This window comes from Cololabis saira, chromosome 6 (genome assembly GCF_033807715.1).
Source record: "Cololabis saira isolate AMF1-May2022 chromosome 6, fColSai1.1, whole genome shotgun sequence".
Lineage (NCBI taxonomy): Eukaryota > Metazoa > Chordata > Actinopteri > Beloniformes > Belonidae > Cololabis > Cololabis saira.
The window spans coordinates 13,143,065-13,170,454 of NC_084592.1; the positions used below are offsets into that span (position 1 = coordinate 13,143,065).

Genomic DNA, 27,390 nt, shown 5'->3' on the forward strand with positions numbered 1-27,390 from the left:
CCACAATGTTTGCTGATGAGTCAATCCTCAAAACCTAATGGAGGATTTTAGTGGTAAATGTTTCATGGTGGTTGTTTATGTTACTGTGTCTGGCTGATCAACGTTCTTAAAAAGAAAACTGGAATCAACAGGCCCGGCATTCAAAAACATAAAAGATAAATACTTTTTTTTTTTTTTTAATCAGTAAGCTGTAACTTCTGGTCCTGTTCTGTTGACAGCGGTAAGACATCCAAGCTGATCTCCAGTTTCTGTGTTTGTGCCTTTTGCCCCAGCCATCTCTCCAGCACCACACTGAAGTGTATGTTGACTAAGACGTCTGCCTCCAACTAGATCAAGAGACTGGGCATTGCTCTTGTAGAATTAGAAGTGGAAAAACAATCATCAATTTATGTGATACAGGAATGGAATGGAAATAATTTTTCTCTAGGTAAGAAGCAGACTCTCGGTTAAAGTAATTAAGTTCGGGCTCTGAGGTTCCCCCCTCCTGCTGATGCAGATTTACCCTGGTTCAGTCCAAGGTTTGGACTAATTAAACGAATGACATAATACATATCAGATGCTTTTATCCAAAGCAATTTACAAAAGAGGAACACGGTCAAGCCACAGAAAAAAAGGAAAGACAGCCATCATATCCTCTTCATCTTGTTCACAGTTCCAGCGGTGGAGTCTCTCCCAGCGGTCATTGGGCCAGAAGGGGCTACATCCTGAACTGGTTGGACTGGAACTGGACCATGGTCGCTTACACTTACTTCTAAAGTACAAATTAAATTCACGAAGACCTGTGCTGACATCCAAACATTTTAGTAGTGTTTAGACGGTACTAAGCACCGTTGCTCTGTACAGTCTCACTGGAGAAAAGCAATGTTTCTCATTTTCTCAACAAAAGCGTGTTTTGAATTATCTCAATAAAATAAACACACACACTTTCATCACAGTTTCATGACTGTGAAGTTGTGAGTATGCACAATCTAGTCGGCAACAGGGACAACTTCTCAAGCATCTTCTCCTTTAAGTTTTAGCATATGACATTTTACAAGTCAGCTAGGTCAAGAACAGAAAAGGTTTGTAATCTGCAGATGCAAATGATATTTCATTCACATTGAGCACAAATGCGTTACGAGGTACGGTCCTTTCCAAGGGAATTAACATTCAAAACCCATCCATCCATTCATTTTCTATACCCGCTTTATCCTTTGCAGGGTCACGGGGGTCTGCTGGAGCCTATCCCAGCTCATTACAGGCGAGAGGCAGGGGTTACACCCTGGACAGGTCTTTTGCATGGCCACATATACAGACAGACAACCAGACATACTCACACTCACACCTACGGTCAATCTAGAGTCATGAGTTAACCTGCTATGCATGTTTTTGGACTGTGGTACAAACTCCACACAGAAAGACTCCCACCGGGGCAAGGAGTCCAACCAGCAACCTTCCTGCTGTGAGGCAACAATGCTAACCACTAAGCACTGTTGGAACACGATCCAACAGTGGATCGTGTTCCAACACCTCAATGAATTATTCTACCATTTCACACCTAATCCCCCAGGTTGGCCAACGACCCACAGTCTTTTCCTCTTTAAGACAAAGCATCCGCCTGGTTTCAACTTTGAGCGGACAGTACCAAGAACACTGTGTGCCATTGGACAGGCATGAAATCAATCACAGAATAGAAAGCATCTTACATAGGCAGAGCAACAACAAGACAGAGGACATCCGGACTGTTTTGATTTGGTCTGGTATGTTCTGCACCAGTGGAAATGATGAGTAGAAGCGGTACCAGAACCATTTTACAAGTGAGAATCTCTGCACAGTTCATGGGCACTGATCCTTTTTCACAGACGTCTCTCCAATAGCCAGGATGCTTTATGGTACTTAAATCACTGACGCTCATCTCCATTATCAGTAAAAGCCTCATACCAAGAATTTTCAGAAACGCAAGTTGGGCCAAAACCCACTTCCGACATGAGTTAATGAGCAATCATATCCCTTTTCCACCAAACTGGTTCCAGGGCTGGTTCTGGTTCTGGTTCTGGTTCTGGGCCGGTGCTGAGTTTAGAACTGGGCTTTCTGTTCTCATTGACAAAGAACTGGCTCCGGGCCAGAAAAAGCAGTTCCAATGTAGCACCAACTCTTTGCTGGGCGAGAAGAAAGAACCGCTTATGTAAGAGGAGGGGGCGGAGTTATTAAGACCAATGGCAATACAATACTGCAAGACTGCGCCTTTTTCAAATAAGCAACAAATTCAATATGTATACAGCAAAGCAGCAGTGGTCTGTGGAGGAGACAACCTGTATTTTAGCAATATGATCCACGGAGGCTAGTACACGGACCAAGTCCGTATTAGAGCAAATACGTTGTTGTTGCTTCAACTTTCACGCCAATGCAAACGCAGGGATGTAACTGACGTTGCAGCAACGTAACTGTCATTAATGACGCTTTTCCACTAGTACCTACTCGGCCCGACTCGACTCTACTCCACTCGGTTTGGTTCTTTCCCACTAGGGGTCTAGCCGTGCCGAGTGGCTGCATCTGACATCATCACACTACAGGCCACTGATTGGTCGGGGGGTTGGAGTCAGAGGTCTAAGTCAGGATGTGAAATCAGCAAAAGAGCGACTCTGACGGCTTCTTGTTCATTTTATTCGACAGGCAATGGCAGCGCAAAAGTGTGTTTCATGGTCCAACTCTGAGATGCAGATGTTCATAAACCTGGTGCTGAGGAGAGAATTAAAAAGGGATCTAGACGGGCGATAAGGAACGACAAGATCCACCAGGAGCTCTGTCTCTTCATAGCTGCTCGCGGCTCCAGCTGACTTGTCAGCAGCGCAGAAACAAACTAAAAAGAAAAAAAAAGCGTCGCCGCTTGAAGCTTCTCTCACTTTCATTTTATAACTTGGTATCGAACACAAGCCACAGACCCAACAGCACATCTATCATCTCCTCCAGGTTCTACATCTTTAGTGTTGTTGTCTTCTTCGTTTAGATCACACAATCAAATCCGTCACAGCAGCTTCTCTCCAACCTCCTACTTCTGCTCCAGGTGCTGAATTGTTATGGAAAAGAAACTTGGCCGAGTTGAGTCGAGCCGAGCTGAGGTGAGTAGAGCCGAGTGGGTACTAGTGGAAAAGTGCCATTACAGTGATGTAATGACGTGGCTCCGCTTTGACCCACCAGCTATGGAAAATCAAAATGGTTCTCAGCTTGTTTGCAAGTTGAATGAGTTGTGAACCAGCTCCAGCACTGGCCCGGAACCAGCCCTGGAACTGGTTTGGTGGAAAAGGGGTATGAGAGCACCACTGAATTGTAATTCTGACCCTGACCATGTGTTTTTAACTGGCATCTTCTACCATATGAATGAGAGCTGGACTGAAACACACTACTCTAGACAGGTAAATACAACCAGCAGGGATTTATTCAGTCAGTGGTTGGTGTATGGAAGATCAATCAATCGAGTACAGTATAGGCATCCCAAGGCACACACAAATACAGGGCTTGAATCAAAACACGAGAGCGTTTAGATGAGGGAACGATGGGATGTTTGTCACAAGAAACGAAGACAAACTGGCACAGGAGCAAAGGAGCACACAGACTCGGTACACAAGGGAACAAGACGATTGGATGCAGGTGTGAATGATTAGGGAAAGACAACAGGAAACAGGTGAGGGACACACCAGGGAGTCAGATGAACAGAAAAGCAAGATGAAAAACAAACCTCAAAATAAAACACTGCACACACACTGACAGGGTACATAAATAACAGAAATGAGCAAGGAAAACAGTCCTTGTACATTTTTTGAGCCTTTGAAACCGCAACATTTCTTTTCCACTGTGGACCAACATGGCAATTATACAGTGTGGCATGAGATAGGGATACTGCCTTGCACATTTCACAAATATAGACAAGATTTATTTGCAGATGCATGAGAAAGAAGGAGCACGGAAAACACAAGAAAGCAAAGGAGAAACATTAATACAACTATACATGGGGTGGACTATAATTGAGCCTAAATGGTTGATAAAAACCAGAACCTTTATCGACATGAAACAAACCACACGCTACTACAATTTCCAAAAATACAGTTAAATATAATCATGTGGCAAACTATACAAGAATCCATAACAAAAGTAAACATAAACATGCACACACATGAATTACGTACAGGTCTCTAAGAGCATGAGCATTGTTGGTTGGCCTAAACCAGAGTCTGGCTTTAAAGGGGACCTATTATGGCATTTAATGTATATTTTAAACAGGCCTTGAATGTCTTAAAAACAATCTAAAGCTTGTTTTTTCAACATAAAACAGAAATTCAGCCTGTGGGCCATGTCTCTAGTTTTACCGCTTCTAACCTCCTTCTCTATGAGGGATTCTGAGGAGGCGGGGCTATGATAATGAGGCTCTGTGCTGATTGGCTGCTTGAATGACGTGTAGCAGGGGAGGGAACAAAGCCTCTCCGGGCTGAAGAGCCGGCTGCGTACACAAAGCGTGTCCCATGCGAGGGAGCTTCTGCGACAAAATAAATTCCATTGCTTTGTTTTTATTGTATTAGACTGTCCTAACTGGCCACGAGTTTAACGGTTTCAGTGTGGACAGAGAGCGTCCGATGTCACGCAGCTCGACGCGATAGTCGGACGCTCACATTCAGTTACACAGGGTAAACAGATCTTAAGCCTGATTTACGGTTCTGCGTTAAATCGGCGCGTACCCTACGCCGTAGGCTCTGCGTTGGTGTAACGCAGAACCATAAATCAGCCTTTAGTCGCCTCGTCTTCACACAGGAAGATTTAATTTAATTCTAAACAGGTACACCACAGTTATTTACTCCAATTCCTCAAGACAAATGAATCATGTTAACTGTAAAGAAATCACAACACTGAATGTTCACAAATGGCTACTTTATTGTTAAAAAAATAAAACATAAGTTGTATATAAATAACATTTATGCACTATTGCTGGCTCAAGGAAGGACCGTGCGTCTTCTGAAGGTGTCGTTGAACAGCTTCAGGTGCTCGGAAGATCTGAAACCATAAACAGAAGAAAAATGTATTATTAATAGAGCTCCGGTGTTACCTAACGAGTGAGTGTGCGCCTATGGTGACGTCACCATAGGCACAGATTCTGAACGGCTCGAAGAAGTCACATGACACTGGAAGATTCAGCCGGGCGGGGTGAACAGATCCTGCAGAATTCGGTTGCTTTACATCAGGGGTGCTCACACTTTTTCAGCATGAGAGCTACTTATAAAATGATCAAGTCAAAATGATCTACCACCTACTACAAAAAATGCAAAACATATATTTATTTATAAATATATTGAGGATTCTTTATATCGCATGAGCCAATATTGCACAACACAACACAATTAACTATGTTCACTCAAAAAACTAAGGATCTTACCAAGAAATGTTCTTATTTCTAACCTAAAAATGATAACACAAATAACTTAAAAGGTTAGGTGTTTTTCCCACGTGTTACAATTGAACTTTCATTTGTGTCAAGCTAATTTGAAGTTCTAGTTAAGTTTTAAGTTAGAGTTTTGGCAGTGTTCAAAATAAAATGATGAGCCCTGCTGTATTGATGCACATTAGACACCAGTGCAGCTTGTTTTATCCATGAATGACTACGGACCTAAAATTGAAAACTACCCAGTTAGCTTTATTACGTTTTTATTTTTCTGACATTTTCTGCCGTTTCTTTTAGTTAAAACTGTAGCGGGAACAGAGGTTTATATACCGGGTAAATACTGATTTATGGTTCCGCGTTACAACAACGCAGAATGGTGCGCGTCGCTGCGTACCCTACGCCGTAGGCTACGGCGTAGCCGTGGACAGCCTGCACGGCAGCGCAGCACCGCCAGCCGGACCGGCGCTCTCCGCCCTCGCCGGAGATCGGCGTCGGCTCTGCGTCGATTTAACGCGGAACAATAATTTTGGCTTTAGAGGGGGAACATAGGAGAACGGACCAGAAGAATATAGCGTGGATTAAAAATAAAAGTTAAGCACTGAACTACATGTGTCTCCCGTCTGGGCCATTGCAGACTGCCTGAGCATGGCATGTTACAAAACAAACATATCCGCCGCCTCTTTCTTCCCCCTTTAACGTGCGCAGCGCATGGATAGATAGATAGATAAAGCTTTATTTATGTGTCACCCCCCAGCGTACAATATCATTATACATTAATAAAATTGGCAATAATAAAAAGTTGAGGGCCACTCACTAAGAGTTGTGAGACACAATACATATTCATATCGATAAAAAGTAACATACATGGATGTATGGCGCAGCGTCAGCGCGTTGTGTCGCATTAAATGTAGTCCGGGCGTAATACGAGGATTTGAGCTGGTGAAATTAAACGATTCCTCGAGGCAGAGAAAATTCCTCTATCATTTTTTGTAATCGAATTACTCGAATTATTCGAGGAATCGTTTCAGCCCTAGAAAAAACCAAAGGCTGAAAACTGGCCGTAACTCGCTGACAAGCTAGTTAGTTAGCACTTAGCGCAGTTGTTTGCTCATGCGCAGCGACCTATGACCTCAAACAAAATTCAGATCTCATCTGATTGGCTGCCCTGTATATCAATCAAAAGACGGGATGGATGATAGGTTGACGTCAATTTTTTTAATGTCACGCGATCTACCAATAATACCTTTGCGATCGACTGGTAGATCGCGATCAACGTATTGAGCACCCCTGCTTTACATCTTCTCTGAGTTGGCAGGGTGAGGGGAGACCACTTTATATGTGTTAAAACAAGAAAAAATGTGTTTTTCATAATAGGTCTCCTTTTAGCTATAGATTGTATAAGAACTCAAATCCTCTGTGACGTCTGACAAGTTTCTTTCCCCGTTGTATTAAACAGCAATATATTGTAAATAATATTAGCTTATCCTAACTCATGATGCTTATTATATTACTTTACATGATTTGGGATCAAACCCGCCCAAACATCCTCATTTCTAGTGTTGCTACTGAAACAACACTTGAACGGAGTGCTGCCCCCCTGCATCGCTCAGCCTACCACTTGGAGGGTTAGACCCGTTTCAGGTTGCAGGCTGTTGCAGGTCAATCAAACTGACTCGTGTGGACCTGCTAGACACGTGCTGAATGACTCCCGGTCCGAGTGGATCTCTGTTCGGAGTGGGTCCTGAAGTGATCTTCTATCTTCCTTTAGCTGGAAGAGCTGCGCAGCTGCCACTGAACGTCCGCAGCACGACCTCCTGGTTCAAATGCTGTTCTGGTGGTGACATCAGAAATGATCCTTCAGGGTAGCGCAGAAGCAGGCCGTTATACCTAGGATCCTGACCCAGCTCTCTGTGGGTGAAAGGCGGGTGTACTTCCCGAACAGGTTGCCAGTCCACCGCAGGGCCACATCCAGACGAACAGCCACGCGCACACACTTAACCGGGTTAAGGCAAGGCAAGTTTATTTATATAGCACAATTCAACACAAGGTAATTCAAAGTGTTTTACATCAATATTAAAAGCAGCAAGACACAATTAAACAGTAAATAACAAATGAAATGAAATAAACTGATAAGAAAAGAGGTAAAATAATATAAAGCACAAGTTGTTAAAAAGTAAGGGCAGTAGAGTACAGCAGTTAAGTATTTAATTTAAGAGTACGCTTCAGTAAACAGTAATGTTTTTATCCTGATTTAAAGGAGCTGACAGTTGGAGCAGACCTCAGGTCTACAGGAAGTTTGTTCCACCGGCGAGGAGCAGAATAACTGAACGCTGCCTCACCTTGCTTGGTTCTGGTTCTTGGGAACCACAACAAACCAGATCCAGATGAACCTCAGGGGTCTGGGAGCTTCATAGGAACTAACAGGTCAAGCATGTATTTTGGTCCAAGGTTAACCCGACATGCATTTTTTTGGACTTTGAAAGAAAGCCGGAGCAGCCGGAGAAAACCCACGCAAGCATGAGGAGAACATGCAAACTCCCAACAGAAAGGCCTCTCCTGGCATCCACACCGTGAACCTTCGCGCCTCCCACCGAGCCACCGCACTGCCACAATGGTTTCAAACCTGCCAACAAAAATATTTTTTTACCGCAATAAAAAACATCTCATTAATCATGTGGTTATTAAACGGTTTCAAAGTGAGCTTTTGTGACGCTTTCATCTCAACCATCTAAACAAGAGCTCAGTCTGTGTTGGAGTCATCACGATGAGGTCCTCAGACGTTTTAAAGGCTGCTGTAAGTTATACTGACTGACAAGACTTTCAACGGCATCCAAAAAGCCCTATGAGCCCCATTTCTCTCAGCCACAAGTTTGTGTTGAAAACTTTTACGCTGCTTTTACTGTTGATGGATGTAATAGAGCTGACTGTACATTTTGCCAGGTCGTCGTTGCCAATCATTTGTAGCCTGAACAGCATTTTTCTGTACTAGCGAAGCACAAAACGAAACAATGGGAGGTCGATGCCTTTTTTTTTTGGCTATCTTCTTAGTGGAGTACGTGTACATTCTTACTCGCTGCACTATATATATAAATACACAGTGTTATCAAAAGGGCAGTTTGGTGATTGACGATTCCAAACGAGATGAACCCAGTTTCCTCATAATGCGTCTCTTCTCTCCACTGTTTGATGAAAGGTCAACATTGTACACTTACAGCTGTTTTGTCTTCAGCATTGATTCAACTCAATTCATTCAATTCAAAATACTTTACTAATCCCCAAAGGGAAATTTATCATAGACTGACTCTCTTTTCACCAAAAACAACTGCGTGTGCCACCACTTCTGCTACGTTGACAAGTTACCAATCACCAGTGTTGGGACTAACGCGTTATTCAGTAACAGGTTACAGTAACGCCGTTAGTTTTGCGGTAACTAATACTAGTCTAACGCATTACTTTTTAAATTTAGTAACGCAGTTACCGTTACCAAACGGTGCGTTACTCCATTATTTCTGGCTACAGAGAAGCTTTTTTTCCCCACAGGCGGAAACCAGAGGAAACGTAGTGGGTGTGTGTGTGTGCTTTCAAAAACGGTCATGAGCCAAGAGAAGGTGAGTTTCGCAACGTGGAGATATTGTCATTACAGCAATCCCTCGTTTTTCGCAGGGGTTACGTTCCAAAAAGAACCTGTGAAAAGTGAAATTCTTTTTACAATTATTATAGAAGGCTTCAAATTGTGGAGATCAGCACCGCCTCGCATGTATTCCACTGCTCTTCTGAGCCGCTGCATCCCGACTCTGTAGCATCTTTTTCTCCTAAAGCCCGCGGTGCAGGTGCAGGTGCAGGTGCACTGCCTGATGACAGAGTTGTCTGTGTGAACATACTTTCACCCATCCATAATCTATATACATCATCTTTATCCATTTCCACCTGCTACCTGCTGAAGCTTATCCCAACTCTCCCCAGTCGCAAAGCGCAGTAAACTCTGGACACTTTGCTGGTCATCAATAACGGCACACGCTCATATGGGCGATTAAAAACATATAGATGTTTCTGGACTGTGGGAAGAAAGCAGACTAAGTATCAAGCTAATATTGAGCAGGGAGTTGAACCACAGCTGCTAATCAAGTGTTTAACTCCAGGTCCAACTCCAAGCCGCAGCTCAACTAAAGACAGAGAAATTGTCCCAAATGTGTTGAGCTGTTTGTGAATGATGACAGTTGTCGTAGACGTCAGCAGAATCACCATTCATAAAGAATGAAATGACTGTTTTGATCTCAATTCAAATAAATTCCTGTGGATATCCGTGAGAGCAATTGTCCTCTTCATGCCCTCCTATCCTGGAGAGATGCTGGAGGACTTGATTGTAATATTTAATAACATTTATGTTTATAAAGTGCAACTAACTGACTATCCCTGATGTCACACTCCCCATCCTTCCAGGAAAACTATGCTGGCTAACAAAGAGACCACCCAGGCCCCTCTCCAGCACCAGCACTGCTTTGTCCCTTCTGTCCAACTGAATTGATGTGTTGATTTAACATAACAGAGGTTGAAGAGTGGCGTGCTGCATCTGTACGTGCACCTTTATTTAAAGGTAATAACAAAGCACTGCCTTTCATGCATGCACATGTTTTCTAATGAATCTCAGATGGCACCAGTTCCATTGGATTGCCATCATTCACGCAGAATACTTCTTTAAGTGCTTATTGCAAGACATTCACAGAGTCGTTTTGTGTTCTCAAAAGTGCATGAATATTTGTTGACATTTTCTTTTCTCTCGGCATGCTCACTTTATTGATAATCCAACCTTCAGACTCCATAATCATTACGGTAGATTTACATTAATCAACTCTGCAAAGGCTGTTTTTGCTGGAACCATTTCTTTCTTTCTTTTTTCTTCAGGCTTCTTTTTTTTTTTATTTTAAAGAGATTTAACACCTAAAAAGGAATTGTATGTGAGGCTCTCAGTGCTAGCTCTGGCGCTGTTGTTCACACTTATTGTTGCACTGGTGTTTGCTTTCAGCAGTCTGTTTATGGTTGGTGCAACACGCTGAGCAGAAACACAGGGGAAACACTTCTCTCTTCCGTGAACTTGGTTTCTGGAGCTGCTGAATTCATTCTCTGTGTCATATTTTTGTTTTGGTGAACGTCTAACGTGCACGCTGAGGGAAGCGCTCAGCCCCAAATTTCTCCTTGCAATAAATAGTCTTTTCTTGCATAAATCATGATGTGCAGACTTTCCAGGCTCCATCCTGTGCCACCACACATAATGATTATATTTATGTAAGACAATTTGGTGTTTCAGACCTTGTGGTAAAAGTCCAGGGAGGTTTTTTTCTTTTTTGTTGTTTTTTCCTGGTTCTGACATGTCAGTTTGACTGCACAAGGCCAGTCAATAGCTCTGGGACTGCAGCAGCACATGTTGGCCTGATCGTATCTCCCATCATCAGATCTGCACCTCGCTAATGTTCCTGTGACAGACTGGAAGTAAATCCCCACACTTTGTTTCCCAGATCTTGTGGAAACACTGAAATCACCAGCATGGGTGCTGTTTCAGCAGCAGATTAACGTGCTTAGGTTTCCGAAACAAGATATTTTCTATTCAGACGTGGATGTACCTTTTGGGTGTCCAAATACTTTTCTTGCAAAATTAACAAGGATGCTTTGATTTGGGCGAAAGTTTTATTTCTCTCAAGACTGTAGAGCGCTTTTAAGTCTCGCAATATAATTTCGAAAAACTGCCCACAAACCTCAACTGTAGGATCCCTCACTTTTCAAAAGCTGGTTGTTTTAACTCCCTCTCACTTTCTTTTTCTTGCATGTTTATGAAACACATTTGCAAGATATCTGCCTACTGAGCAGTTTGGTACACTTTAGATATCTTTTATGTCTGAAATCACCACAATCTTGTGGACTGTAGCGTAAGTTTGACCTTTTGTACTGCTGTGTATCGTGATGCGTGTATGTGTATACTGTATATATATATATATATATATATATATCCTATTTAGTGGACTCAAAGTAACCTGCAATGCACCATGAAAAGTAAAGTTGATGTCAATAACTCATATTCATATTTAATGTATATTTTTTAAGTTAAAGTTACTTTTACTATTTTAATAGAAGTCTTAATGACTCGTGTATGTCTCCATTGTGTATCATGTGAACAAGAGGTGTCCTGTTTTATTAACCAGAATGAATTGGTTATTTTTGAGGGAATGAAGATGAACAAAAAATTATCAAACAAATAGCTCAAGTTGTTTTGTTTTCTATTTATTTGGGGGAAAAGTTGAAATATATTCAGTACATCTCAAATAATGGAAGTATATAATTTTTGAATGAACTAATTTTTCCAGGGAACATAAAAAGTTAGTTCTTGCCAGCACGTACATTTTCTAGTTTCGTTGAGAGTTCAACCGCTCTGGCTCCATATTGGTTTCCAGACCAGAAAGGGAGTAAATGATGACATGTCATTCACAATAAACTGACTAACTGAAATTGATTGGTTGACCCAAATGTCAACAGTGACTGGTTCATCCCTTAGTAGTGAATGTTTCATTTTGGGGGTGAGGGAGTGAGTGGGAGGGAGGGTGAACCTGTAACTGTTCAGAGGTTTTGCTCCTGGATCCCAATGAAATGCTCTGGTCCAGCTGTGCAGCTAGAAAAGACGGCTGGTATGAAATAAAATGTGCTTTTTAACTTCTAAATGAAACCCCTCCTTGTGCAGGGTTGTAATCTCTCCTAAGACCCTCTGTGTTTGCCCACAGCCTGCACGGGTTAAGATACTGTCTCCGTCTGAGTCTGCATCTGTTCATGCCGTCTTGTATGTGGAATAAAGACCTGATTCTTTATGATAATCCTGGGTCCGACTTCCTCCCAGCTCGGTCTGCCATGTGTAAACTGACCCGGTTTGGCTGCAGCATAACTCCAAAATAGACCCAGAGTGTATCTTTAGAAGACTGGAGATTTGCTCCGAGGATGGTTCTGAAATGTGGCTCAGCACTTCTGGGGAAATCAGTCTCAATGACTCGGGGTTACGACTCTGCTGGCAGTGCAGATGTTTGGAGTTTGCATCCTGACAGAACTGCAGTAAGTGTTGTTTTTTTTTTCTTTTACTGGGAACTGATATGTTTATAATTGTTTTACTTAACAGTGCCTGCACTTGAGCTAATCTTTCAGGTGAACAATGCAGAATAAAATGTTTATAACTGTCTTTACAGTGACTCAATGCAGCCGTCACTAAATGCTGGTAATGACCTGGTTCATTGTGTAAAGTGTCGTTCATGGTACTGAGAAAATGATTCTGGTCAGAAAGTGTTCTTTGATTTGAGCAAAAAGCTTGTGATACTGTCCTCCACGCAGAACTTCCTTAATATCCCTTATAAGTGGATGAGTGAATGATTTCACACTCTGTAAGAATTATCAGTCTTATCACCATTTACAGTTGACCAATCAGGGCAGAATGGATTTGTCAGATGATCTTAAAGAGACGGGAACTAAAACGTAGCGTTTCAGATGGCATGGACGCAAGATGTGCTCCAGGAAACCTGCATGTTTTACACAAAGATGTTTGTTTCCACACTAAAGCATTTAAACCTAATTCAAAATAAAATGATGAACCTTCAAGTTAACGTGGCCTCTTATACGTGTGGAATCTCGACTGTTAATCAGAAAAAAACTGATCAGCTGAGGTGTACTGTCATATTTTTCACACTGTTTAATGCAGAAAACCTCACGTCACGTGCAGATATTCCCTTTCATCTGTAAAAATGGCCAGAGTTTGATCCAAAAGAAACAATGAAGACCTCATGTTTACCATCAGCCTTTATCTCAAAGACGTGCTGATCTTGTCTCACAGTCTGAAACTCTGAATCTCCCCCGTTTGCTCTTGAAAGAACTTCTTCATAAAGAACTTCTTCCAAACAGGTTTCGCCTTTAGTTTGTGACTTTTGTTTTTTTTTTCCTTGAGATTTTAGTGTAATAGCAGATGTTAGTAGCAGCCTTGTGCGGAGCGAGGGAATCCCCTCTCGGGCCTACCAGTTTCCTATCAGTGCTGCTGACTCACTGACACCGATGTATGAAGCGTTCCCTCAGGGGCTCCCCACAACTCATAACCACAACCACGCGGATGACATGACCCAAGCTGTGCACAGTCAGTCCGTGGTTTCAGCTCACCTCCTGGTTTTCCCATCCTCCATACCACAGAGAAAAGAAAACTGGATCTTAAATGAGCCCTGTTCCTCTGACTCTCCTCCGCTCTTACTCACCTATGATGTCTGTGCATTTGCATCTCTCGAAACTGTAATCAGTTCTTGATACTTTAATATTTCACTGATATTGTACAGGGAACTCCATTTTTGACTGCAAACTATACTGATGTAATTTTTCGATAAAATAGATTCCACTCTCAGTTGTTCAGTATCTCTTAAGTGTCAGATGTTCCATTTCCGAATTAAATTGTCTACTTGTGGTAGGGAAGTTTCATGATCTATGACTCTGTTTTACTTTCCAGGGAGTCATCATTCTATATTTGATGTCATTCATAATAATCCATCTCTGATGTAAGAGTGAAACTTGCTTTGCCCTTGCTTCACACATATCCGGTTCATGTAGTGTGTGTATGTGAAGCAGAAAACTTTAGAGAATGTTTTTGTGTTCTGGAGAAATGACTGAAGGAAGTTATCTTTTTTTCTGCAGAAGTTTAAGAGAAAGTTCCCCTGACAACAGAGATTTACTGCTTTTCTGGTTTCCCAACATCATTTATCAGCTTCCATTTTCTGACAACATTGCTCATATTTGATAACCACAGCAGTTGCTTACACACATTTCTGTATTCTGGAACAAGATAATATTGTTTTCTGGTTTGCACAGATATGTAAGAGAGAATCTCAGATATGTTCCCACATATGACCACATTTTGAGTCTATTAAATATCGTAAATTAGTGTGTCATGAATATCTGCAATAATTTATTTGAACTAAACTTAAAGAAGTAGAAAGGATCAGGAGGAAGCCCGTTAAAAATGTTCACGAAACACATGGCTTTAATGGAGTTTTAGCTTAGAATTGTTAATAATAAAAGTCTAGATGACAATTTTTTTGTAAAGGAGTGCATTATGGTTAACACCATCAGCAACCATGAATTGTTGTAGTCCTTTGACCCTACAAAGAAATAAATATTAGATCTGCCCAATGTCAGTTTGAACCCAAGTGGAGTGGAGGTGGTGAATACATTACTTGAAATGAACACCATGATAATAAAGCTCAGAGGGGCGAGAGGTTAAAGGGTCCAGTACGGTGTTGTGTAGCATATCCTTTAAATGCTGCCACATGAAGCATTTGGATGGAGAGTTTCACCGTTTATTATTAACTTATCAAGATAATCTCATTGTAGTGAGCTGAGGGGCACAGAGACTTTAAAAGGAACATGCCAGACTTAAAGAGAGAGAACCAAGACTGGAGTTCTGCCATGGAGTCAGTGAGGGGAGAGGGTGGAAGGCTGGATGTCAGTTCACTGGTGAGGTAGAGCTGGGTGGCAGCTGCATAAAAGTGGACGTTGATGTAATACTTGTGGAGGGTATTGCCGAGGCAAATTAAGTAAATATTGAAAAGAAGGGGGCCCAGGACAGAGCTCTGTAGAACACCTGAAGTGACCAGGGGATGGTTGGGATGTCAAAGATTTAAGATGGAGGAAATTAGTTTAACTTGGTCATTATTTATTTTGATGAGTGCAGTTACTATGCTATGTAGGGGGCAGAAACCAGACTGGAACTGTACGTACAGGTGGGTGTGAAGTTGAGTAGTTAGTGTTTTTATCAAGACTTTTGGAGATGAAGCATAGACTAGAAATAGGACATAGGTTATTCAATTTAATTTAATTTCAATTTTATTTATATAGCGTCTACAACGATACAAGTTGTCTCTAAATGCTTTCCAGAGACCCTGCTCCAGACCCGGAACATGCTTGACGGATATGTCTCTCGGCTGGCCTGGGAACACCTCGGGATTCCCCCGGACGAGCTGGAGGAAATGGTGAGGGAGAGGAACCTCTGGGCTTCCCTCCTTAGGCCTCGGCCCCTGCGACGTGACCCTGGATCAATGCTAGAAGTGGATGGATGGAGTCCTTGTTGTGTCTTTCATGGTTTTTCTAGATGTCTTTGTGAACAACTAGTCCAGTTTTCCTGAGAAGCTGCTTGAGTTGCTGGCCTTTGGCTTTCATGAGCCGAAGTTCAGGGGTGAACCAGGGGACAGAAAAAGAGACAGCTCTGGTTTTTAACGAAGCAAGAGAGTTGAGAATACAGGAAAGTCCACTGTTATGTGTGAAACCAGTTCTTAAAAGGTAGAAAAAAAGTGAGTGTTCATGAGTGAGTCAGTGCTAGAGGATTGGTAAACAGTTTAAACTTGCATTAGGAACTAAAGTGACACAATAAATGCAAATGGAGGAGAGTTTTTGGCTTCTGCTTCGATGGAACTGGATCAGTATTTTTATATCCATGACAAATGGGGAAATGTTCGAAACAGAGACCATGATCTCTATTTTGCCTCTTTTGACAATAGTTTCCACAGTAACGGTAGTTGACTTTTACAGACTAATTTATATATATATATATATATATATATATATATATTTAGTTTAGTTTAGTTTATTTGCACATAAAAAAAGAAAACAATATATATACAACTGCCAAAAATTCAGACGAACAGTATGTAGAAAAAAAAAAGGAAACAGAAAAAGAAATACAATGTAACAGAAGAAATGTGCAGGAGGAACCAAAAAAACCCATAAGGGCTTGTCGAGTGCTCCTATAATGAAACAAATAATATCTACAGATATATATATATATATATATATATATATATATATATATATATATATATATATATATATATATATATATATATAGATAGATAGATAGATAGATAGATAGATAGATAGATAGATAGATAGATAGATAGATAGATAGATAGATAGATAGATAGATAGATAGATAGATTATTATTTTATTATTTCCTTTATTTAACCAGGCAAGCAAATTAAGAACAAATTTCTTATTTTCAATTGCAGCCTAGGGGGGTAAGGGGAGGGGGGAGCTAAGATGAAAAAGAACAAAGTTATATTAATACACAAAAAGACATTAAAAACACAATACAAAAGATAAAACAATTAATCAAGTAATTCAAACAGTCAGTATGCATGAAGGAGGACTAAAGGCAAATGCAGGAGTCGGTTGTACTTAATAAAAGATGTAGTTTGAAGGTGGAGATGGAGGTAGATTGATAGATTGATAGATAGATAGATTGTTATTGTCTGGTTTCTATGGGGCTCTAGTATCCCAGCTGTCTGGAGTAGATCCTGGTTACTTGGCAACGCAAAACCTCGTTGACCAATCAGAAGCCTCGGTTCGCGCATTGGTACAATTCAACTTGAAAACTTTATCACTCTGTGATCTGTTGCTGAAGAGGGGTGAGCTCTTTCTAAATTACACAGAGTAAGTATATTTCTTAAATAATATACTATAACGTGGTTCATGTGTGTGTGTATTGTGTCTCAGCGAGGCCGGGCAGCAGCGCAGCGGCTTTGGGGCGCATGTATCCGGGCAGTAGTTCGGCCTATAAAGCGGGCGTGTCCTCCGCGGGGTGGTGTTAACTCCGGTCTGCTCTGCAGTAGTGGATATGAGGAGGGCTGCAAGCACACCTCGCATCTGTCTGGGACTCTGAACGCTGTCGGTAATGTATGTACTGCATTTATACTATAGTTTCTGAGGCTACACTGTTATGTCCCGTAACTCTGTGGTCATGGAGAGTTAAACTAAATCCGTTTAAACTTAATTTCTAAATGGTGTCAGCAGCGAAAACGTGACACGAAAACGTGACACTGGGGAAGGTAACGGTAATAATTGATGGCTTTATTTTACTCTATGTACTTGTTTAATTGGTGGTGGTTTCCAGCTTGTGTAACTGCTGGAGATGTGTCCATGTGGAGCGACCAGAGTTACTTTTAAACCTCTCACCGGTTCTGGAAGGAGTCGCTCCCGAGCTGAGCGGTTCTGGAAGCCTCGGGAGCGCGCAGGGCAGGGAGCGCGCCGCGAGCACGAGGCGGGAGCGCGCGGGGCGCCTCGTGCTCGCAGCGCGCTCCTGCGGGACGGCCATTCACGCGAGAAACATTTAGTCGATTTCTCTTATTTTAATGACTACATTCTGAACAAAGTGTTATAAAAGTATTAGTTAGGCTTTTTTTAAATGATGTTTTTATAATATGTTTGTTTTGTGTTGTATTTAGGGTTGCCACCCTTCAGAAATGTCAATTTCTACTTCTAAACTGCATAGACATGTATTTATTTTATATGAAAAAACAAAATGCTTTGATTTAAAGTGCCTTAATAGCATTGAATTTGCACGACTGTACAGACAGCCAACCCTACTAGCAACTGAAATGCTATGTATGTCCACATCAGCCAAGATGTAGAATATACAGGTGAAGGTCGGAACATTAAAATATGGTGTAAAAGTTAATTTATTTCAATAATTCAACTTCAACGGTAAAGAAACTAATATATTACATAGTCTCATTACATGCAAAGCAAGATGTGTTAAACCTTTATTTGTTATAATTTTGATGATTGAATAGTTTATTGATTTCATAATATATATATATATATATATATTTTTTTTTTATTTGGGGTTTTCATAAACTGTGAGCCATAATCACCAAAATTATAACAAATAAAGGCTTGAAATATCTCACTTTGAATGTAGTTTCACCTTTAGTTGAATTTACTACGATTTAAGTTTTGCAATATATTCAAATTTTCCGACCTTCACCTGTAGATTATGACATCAATATATAAGAGCATAATGTATGTCCGTATTGGTTCAATACGGAACGCAACTTTGAATTCCCAATTGCGTAACAATTCCGTATTTCAAGGGACGGGTGGCGACCCTGTATTTAGGAGCCATTACTGACATTTCTGTCTGTGTATCCTAGTTGATCTGAACTTATTGAGAAGATGGACAACAAGGAGGAATCCACCAGCAGCTCTGTCAGCGTCCTCACCTGGGAGCAGGTGACCCGGCTGAATGAAGTCCTGACCGAGGTCGTGCCTGTCCATGGACGGGGAAACTTCCCCACCTTGGAGGTGCAGCTGAACGACATCGTGGCCCGAGTGCGGCACCGCCTGGAGCAGAGCAACATCGTGGTGAAGGACGTCCGTCTCAACGGTTCCACCGCCAGCCACGTGCTGGTGCAGGACATCGGCTGGAGCTACAAGGACCTGGACGTCATCTTCAGGGTGGACCTGCCCAGCGAGAAGGAGTTCAGGCTCATTAAGGATGTGGTGCTGGGCATCCTGCTGGACTTCCTACCCGAGGGTGTGAACAAGGAGAAAATTACACCCATGACTCTCAAAGAGGCGTACGTCCAGAAGCTGGTCAAGGTCAACACGGAGCAGGACCGCTGGAGTCTCATCTCCCTTTCAAACAACAACGGCCGCAACGTGGAGCTGAAGTTCGTGGACTCGATACGTCGACAGTTTGAGTTCAGCGTGGACTCCTTTCAGATCGAGCTGGACTCCATGCTGTCTCACTACCGGCAGCCACAGCTGCCCATGACGCAGAGCTCTCACCCGACGGTCACGGGGGAGAGCGTCTACGGGGACTTCAACACTGCACTGAGCCACCTGCGGCAAAAGCTGATCGCCACCAAGCGGCCCGAGGAGATCCGCGGCGGCGGCCTCCTCAAGTACTGCAACCTGCTGGTGCGGGACTTCCGCCCCGCCAGCGAGGAGGAGTTCAAGGCCCTGGAGAGGTACATGTGTTCGCGCTTCTTCATTGACTTTCCTGACATCGGAGAGCAACAGCGCAAGGTGCAGGCGTATCTCCAGAGCCACTTTATCGGCGAGGAGAAGAGCAAGTACGATTACCTCCAGATCCTGCGCAAAGTGGTCAACGAGAGCACGGTGTGCCTCATGGGCCACGAGCGGCGGCAGACCCTCCACCTGCTCTCGCTGATGGCCCTGAGGGTCCTGGCGGAGCAGAGCGCCATCCCCGACGCCTCCTGCGTCACCTGCTACTACCAGCCGGCCCCGTACGTCAGGGACCACAACTTCAGCAACTACTATGTGGCCAACCAGAACATTCCAACATGGCTGCCATGTAACTGACACACGGAGTAGGAGCATAACGGGAGGATGTGACAGCTGCTGCTTTTGAGAAGAGAGAAGGAGGAAAAAAAATAAGAAAATTAAGGGGGGGTATGGAAACACCCCCAAAAAAATATAACACGGTGGCAATAAATGCTCTTTCCCTCTCAAGGCACAATTATAGTGGACAAGTGTTTTTGCTTTTCTTTTTCTTTTTTTTTTTTCCCCTCCCTTTCTCATTCCTTATCTAGAGGTGTTGATGTCATTTTGAATAGAAAGCAATATTTTTAAGTGTTTATTTAGAATTTATTCTCCTTTGTTTCCCAGTTTATCAGCCTTATTCTTAATGGAGTTTTGTGCCTTAACCTCCAGGATTAACCCTCCAACACTTGACTATGGAATATTATTTGAAGAAAAGGAAGAAATCATGTAGCTGAAATTCAGATTTCTTCATGTATTTAAAAAAAAAAGAAGAAAAAAGAAAATTTACAGGGGGGGGAAAAAAAATTACAAAATGTCCGGGTATGGTTATAGGTGACGGTCAAAAAGAAAAAAAAAATCTGGTTACCTGTGGTTGCTTATGGGGGAGGTATGAAAGGCCGTTTACTAGGGTTTTGTGACATCAGAAGTCAATTTCTTTAGTGAAATGTTGACATGTAAATATCTCCTGACTTTTGTGCCATCCCTAATGTACCAGCAGTTTATTTGAAAACAATGCAAGAGTACATTATTTTCCACTGTGAATTTTGGTGTATATTGAGCTCTCCTCCCCTTTGATCCAGTCTGCTCAGCCCTGCACGTTTCAGTCGAGACTGGCCCCCGGGCGGAAATCTGTCGTCAGTTTAGGCTTCAGAAATGCTCACCATATGTGTGTTTTTTGGGGCAGTTGCCTCCAAACGAGGTCACCAGTGACCTCCAGATGTCACAGTCCCGTGGTTATTGTGGGAGGCGGACTGACAGGACGGAGGGAACGCGGGTCTGTTGAGGGAATGTGCGTGGCAGAGTGTCTTAGGGGTGACGGGCTGACTGGCTGCCTCTTCCCTTAAAAGGAGCAGCACATGGACGGCCGGCCGGCAGGGTTGTCCCTCACAGCCATTGCAGGCTCGACGGCAGCCCTGAAATGGGATCCTCCTCTGACGCAGCCCAGTGAGCAGCTCTCGATCCGGAGGCTGTCTATAATTATCCCCCCGGGTAGGGGGGATACCTTTTTTGAGTAGGGGACTGGGTGAGACCTGCAGCGGCAGCCATGCCACCTTACATGTGTGGGAACTGAGTCACTTCCTCTCCTCTATCAGGTGTCTTGTTAAGACTGCGCAGCGTTTGAACCCCTTTTGTGGTCATGGTAGGACTGACGACACGTCTCTCCTTTCAGACTTGATTTTGATTAACGTGGAAGCTCAGGCAGCCCCCCCCAGAACCAGCTGTGACCGGCCGGGCTGCCTCTGCAAACCCATACATTTCTATTTATAGTGAGGCCTATTACCAACTATAAATGTTGAACATTTGCAGCATGCCATTGCAAGTGTATGGCTTAAGCTGCGTCTTCCTCGGCCCGTTATCTCTCCTCCTCCTTTCCTGACTTTGGTGTATTGTTGGGAGAGATAATTTGCTCTTAACCTTTAAATTAGCAGCCACTCCCTTCGCCCCTCAGTTACACAGAAGTCCAACTCTTGTCCCCTGCGATGCTGCTGCTCATCTCACTGTTGGACCCAGATAACCAGGAGCTCGTCTTATCTGGTTGACAGGCTGGCGCTGGGTAGAGTTCAGGAAGTGCTGGAGTCGTGTGGAGGTCAGGGCATGTTGTAGGCTCATGGGCTGAACTCTTGCATTCAGAACGCCTTAATCTCTCCTCTCTCTCTCTAAGAACCAGCTGGTGAGGTGCCGCACACTCGGATCTGGACCAAAGGCAGCTTTACAACCAGCATCTGAAACATTTAAGTGCCTGTCACATTTCTGGGGAGTTTATCTTTTTAAATGGGTTTTTATTGTAAAGGAGGGGTGAGGTTTAGCCATTTATTTATTTTTTCAGCCTCTTAAAACCCTGTGAAACTTTATTGGTGCAAGATTGTTTTTCTTTTTTGATGGTTAACTCATACATGTGTGTAGTTGGGGGAGTACAGATAGTTGGCATCTCTTATTACTCACTTTTTCCTATTTGTGTCCCAAACGTTCCTTTTTTAAAACCCATCTGTTTAGTCATTCCTGTCAAATCCTGTCATACTATTTTTACCACCCCCCCCCCCTCTTTTTCGTTACGTTCCCACTGCTGGCTGTGTCAGTTAGTCTCATATCAAATCCAGCTTTTGATTAATGTGATTTGCAGAGCAGACTTAATCTGATCGTCGTCCTCACATTAGGAGCCTTTCCGCCGCAGATTAATTTGTTTCTTTGAACATCCTGTGCTCATCAGAACTGAAGCGATGCCTGTTTTGGGTCTTACTGTCATTGAAGTTGACACGGCGCTATCCGATGCACTTTAAAGAGGCCCGATTCACTCCCGACCCGACCACCAGAGTGGATGCTGAATAAGCTAGAGTGATCTCTTGCTGAGAGTTGAGCTGGTTCTCAGGGGCAAAAAATGTGTTTAAGGTCGGTTCAGTCCCTTTTTATTTCTGTTCTTTTTAGGGTTTGGAAGAGTGAATTGGGTTAATCTGCCTATGACACTGAGACTTTTTCATTTCTGTGCCTTTTTCCTGTGTAGTAAATGCCGCCCTGACTCTCCCTCTCGTCACCCTGACTGCAGGCTCCAAATTAGATGAAGGTGTTGGTAGGCAGCACAGACAGCAGCAGGGTTTTATCTGTCCGCTGGCTCTGAGACCCGTCATTACCGCGGATGATCCCAGTCTCAAGTGCAAACAGCTGCATCCATCGCTGAACTTCCTCACCGAGAGCAGATCTGTACTCTGGTTAGAAGTCAGGAAACAAACCTCCTCGTCAGTGAGCGGCAGCCCACAGTTCTGCCTCGCTCTCATGCTCTCAGAGTCGGATCTTCTAGGCCTCGCTCTCTAACAGTAGTTGCCAACGATGTTAAAGAAAATGCAACAGTTTAAGTTGTTCGTTTTTCAGTTCAGCTTGGAATGTAAATCTCGTGCTTTTCTTTTTTGCGTCCCCACTCGCGCTGTCATACGTTTTTACAGTTTTTGTTGTTTGTGACGACTAAAATGTCAAGGGATAAGAGTTGGGTCTGCTAGAGCCCACGCTAAATGGCTGGCTTTGTCGGGGTTGATGCGCGTATGTGGATGCATCAAATCATGAAGGAAAGTGTAGGGGAGAATCAAGAGAATGAAGTGTAGTTTGCCTTTTGATTTCCTTTTTTTTTTTTTTTTTTTTTTGTTTTGTTTCTGGCTCCATCTTTCTGCTGTAAACCTGTCAGTGTTGGTCTCTCGCTCCCGTCTTCATTAGTAGTGTTTTTCTTTCTTTGACACCTGTAAATGTATACTTTGTTCATTGAGGGGGGGTGCAGAGAAATGTATAATGTGTGGTCGTGCTTGTCTGAAGTACAAGTCTTACACCATGGCAATGTGATGGAAGTCGTCTGGAAGCTCTCCGACAGTTTCCATACGAGGAGTTGCTAAGTTAAGAAGTTTTTTTTCTTTTGCAGCAGATTTGTGTTTACGTTAATGCGCGTGTGTGTGTGTGTGTGTGTGTGTGTGTGTGTGTGTGTGTGCGCCCATTTGCTTGTGTGTATGAAGGGATGCCTGTGGTTACAAGTTGAAGAAAAAAAAAACGGGGGGGAAAAATATGAAATTTGTCGCACTTTTTTTTTTTTTTCTTTCTTTTCTTTGGAAATGGTAAATGCAAATGAACTTTTTTTGTCTGCTTTGTGACGATGACTTTGGTTATCATACTATTTCATTTTTCAGCACTTTTACCTCACATGAGTTTTTTTCCTTTTGAATGGAAATAGACATCAGGAAAGTGTTCAACAAAAAAAAAAAAGAGGAAATGAATAAAGATTGTAAAATGCAGTATCTGTTTCAGTGGTTTTTGATCTCACCTGTACAGGTGCCATCGCAGAAGCTTTTTACCAAAAAATCTAAAGTAAACCTTATTGTTCCCCACCTTCCCAATCTGAAGTGCTCATGTAATTGCCAACTCTGCAAAATGTAAAAACACGATTTAGTGCAACAAAAGTCGTGAGTAAACTAAAGACAAATGGATGAAAGTGTCCATCAAACGCCCTGCTACTGATGAAGAGCAAACAAACTGGCAACTGTTACTTTGAATTATTTTTGTACTCTAATTTTAACATGGTAAACCTCTCCACATTTCCTGTTTGGGAATGAAAGTGCTCCTTCAGGAGTTTACAGAAATGTGCTTAAACTAGAAGAATGGGAGGATGCTTGTTAGTTTACCCAACTTGCAAGACTTGTTCTAACTTTCATATCATTTCATCTGGTGCAGAGGGCTGGTTGGTGAACATGTCCTAAATATTGACCGGTAAAGGGATTTCTTGTATCTGGTGTGTTTTCAGAACATCTGCAGCACAACTGGTCCTGTGACTAACTAACCTCACCATGAATGTGTCCTTAGTCATTCTGCAGAAAAGTAAATTTGGGCTCCAGCTGACACCACCTTGAGATGAAAATTTAAACGTGTGAGACCATAAAAATGTGTGAGGAGTTCCTCCAGAGGCTTCGTGTAAACTAAGAAGCATTCGGTACCTAGAGAAAGGGGTACAAATGTATATTTGATGTTTGGTTCCAGCCTGGACCAACCAGCTCTCTTCAGTCTTGCGGGTATCCTGACGGGAACTCACCAGAGATGTTTTCCATCTCCATCACTGGGGAAGCGGTTAGTGGAGAGCTCCGTCAGCTCAGCAATCATAACTTTAAAAATCTGTTTTTTTGCTGATCTGAGCACAGTGGAAAATCATTTTTCTTTTTTTTTTCCCCTGCCAGAGTTTTTATTGGGTAATAACAGCCTGGACGTGGCTTCCGTGAAGATGGTGCTCCAGTCGTGCTTGAGACTCATTGCAGAGGCTCCGCGTGTAACTAAACATGAAAGGGAAGTCAGAAATAGGCTTATCGTGCGTTTTTTTGCAGTCGTCATCCAAAAACCGACCAGCGTGGGTTTATTTCTGAGTGTAAAGGAGTACGTGTGTGAACCGTGGAGCATCTGTGCTGCAGTCGGGCCGCGGAGACTCGACGTCTGCAGGTCATTTTCCATGTCGACCGGACGCCTCCCTGCAGGTCTGAGTCACCGGCTGCCATTCATAAAACGCAATGTCTTATCTGCAGGCGGTGAGTCACCGCGTGGACGAGAGCTGCTCTGATCTGCCATCAACAACTTTTTCCACTACCTTCTGCCCCTGATGCTGCTTCAGAGCTTTAACCTCCAGTTAGTTATTAGTAACCCAGTCCTGACTCACTCGTCCTCCTCCACTCTACCTCCACTGGGGTTTGTGGTTTCACATGACGAAAGCTACACAAGTCAAACTCTTATCAGTTTTGTCAAACATTGTCCCTTTATACGTTTAGTTTTTAAAAAACGACTGTTTTTTGTATGAATTTAAGTGACTGAAGCGTAGTCTTGTGGTCGCCGCTGCAGCTGGACCAGACGTATGAAAACACTTTTCCCAACCAAAGGTCATTAATATCATTTGTAAAGCAGCACCTGGCCTTTCATTGCTCACTCCTGTTTCACCCATTCAGTTATGAGTTATGAAACCTCTCTTGAAACGCGTATGGAGGATGAAGATATGACGCCTCTGATATGCGATGAGGCCCTTTTGTCTGAAGATGTAAATGTCATCAAGTCTGACGCCATGGAAACTCAAAAGGAATCAACAGCGATGTCAGGAAAAAAAAAAAATCCTTTAAAACTGGTTCAGTCTTGAGTACAATTTCAAGATGGTCGAAGGTCCAATGTTCATACTGTATGTTCAAACAACACAAATATAATCACCATGGAAACCCAGGAAGGAGGTGGCTTCTGCGTTTGGTGTGAAATATGCAAATGGCCACCAGAACGACAAAACACTTTGCAAAGATGCTTCCTGGAACTAGAAGAGTATTATTATTCACAAACATGTCGTGTACCAACATGAAGGGAAAGAAGCTGGATCACAGTTTGTAGCTGCACACGTGGACACGTCCTGTGGTCGGGCGAGTTAAAAACGGAACAGTTTGGTCACAATGATTATTGATATGTTTGAAGGACAAATGGTGAAGCTGGAAAACGGTGGGCTGCTTCGCTGTTGAGGGACCGGGTCTCTTCATTTCCTCATACGAGACATCAGGTGGGTTTTCCAGATGGACCATGACCCCAAACATACCTCTAAATTAGTTCCAAAGTTGCTTGAAGACAACAAATTTGCAACAAAGACATCGTAAAGGCCATAAAACCGCAATCCTATTGAAAGTTTGAAAGCGGCAGTGAAAAAGCATGTAGCACTCAGCCTAACCAGGTCTGTCAGAAGGAATGGACCAGCACTAAAATAAAGTGAAAAACGTTTGATTGGGTTACCCAAAACCTTGATTTAAAAGAGTTGTTTAAAAGAAACTCCAAATAAACAATAAACACATGTCCATTTTTAACTTAAACCAGGTAAAAAGCTGTAAAGTTGTTTTCCTCTCACATTTTTGCAATGTTTCGTATAATATAAAACTTTCAGGAATCCTGAATTTTCTAGATGTAAACAAAGATTTCAAAATGTGGCTTGTGCATCTTTTATTTTTTGACCTCATTGAAACAAATACATCCATCCTGTTTTTGGTTTCTCAGACATTGACTCTTGGACTGTTAGGAAACCAGCAAGTCAGCGGGATTTTGAAAATAAACACTTAAAAAGTCCAACCTTTTTTCTTCAGGCAGTCTAGCGTCTTGGATTAGATCACCTGCAGCGATTGGACGGCGTTTGTAGACCTTTGTCTCATACACTGGTGAATAATATTGTTAGTTTTGTAGTGAGAACATTTCATTGTCCGCTAGCAGTGAGTAAAGAGGATTTCAGGTAAAAAACCCTCAAGTGTTTCAGAAAAAAGATCTCCTACCCAACCTTTAAGAGTCTTAGAAAATAAAGGGTTTTGCTGGACAGCTTTTCATTATTTAATTTTAAGAATATTTCATCCGTGATAAAAAGCTTTGGGTCTCGATGAGTGACCTCATCAAGACCCGCATCTCATCTGATGAAGACAGTGGAACAGGTTTATTCAGTTTCCTCACACCACAGTTGCTGTATACCCAGGACCCCCTACAGTTCACCTACCACACATATTGCGACACCATTGGCACTTCCAATAGTACCTACTAGAACCTACTCGGCTCTACTCATCTCAGCTCGGCTCGACTCAACTCGGCCTGGTTTCTTTTCCATAACAATTCAGCACCTGGAGCAGAAGTAGGAGGTTGGAGTAAAACTGCTGTGACGTATTTGATTGTGTGATCTAAACGAGGAAGACAACAACACTAAACATGTAGAACCTGGAGGAGACGATAGATGTGCTGCTGGGTCTGTGGCTTGTGTTTGATATCAAGTTAAAAAATGAGAGTGAGAGAAGCTTCAAGCAGTGACGCTTTTTAATTTTTTTAGTTTGTCTCGGCGCTGCTGAAAAGTCAGCTGGAACTGCGAGCAGCTATGAAGTGACAGAGCTCCTGGTGGATCTGGTCGTTCATTATCGCCCGTCTAGATCCCTTTTTAATTCTCTCCTCAGCACCAGGTTTATGAACATCTGCACCTCAGAGTTGGATCATGAAACAGACTTTTGCGCTGCCATTGCCTGTCAAATAAAATGAACAAGAAGCCGCCAGAGTCGCTCTTTCACTGATTTCCACATCCTGACTCAGACATCTGACTCCAACCCCCCGACCAATCGGTGGCCTGTAGTGTGATGATGTCAGA

The 27,390-nt window shown here is 42.7% G+C and overlaps 2 protein-coding genes across 2 annotated transcripts in view; one reads left to right on the forward strand and one right to left on the reverse strand.

Moving 5' to 3' along the window:
• The window catches only part of itgav (integrin, alpha V), a 563,305-nt gene that overhangs the window by 471,401 nt on the left and 64,514 nt on the right, over window positions 1–27,390 (reverse strand). The gene's annotated exons all lie outside the window — the stretch shown is intronic.
• tent5c (terminal nucleotidyltransferase 5C) lies at window positions 17,051–23,515 on the forward strand. The gene is made up of 2 exons (XM_061723308.1): window positions 17,051–17,138; window positions 18,395–23,515. Exon 2 carries the CDS (start codon window positions 18,417–18,419, stop codon window positions 19,566–19,568), a length of 1,152 nt encoding a protein of 383 aa, XP_061579292.1. The 5' UTR covers window positions 17,051–17,138; window positions 18,395–18,416; the 3' UTR covers window positions 19,569–23,515.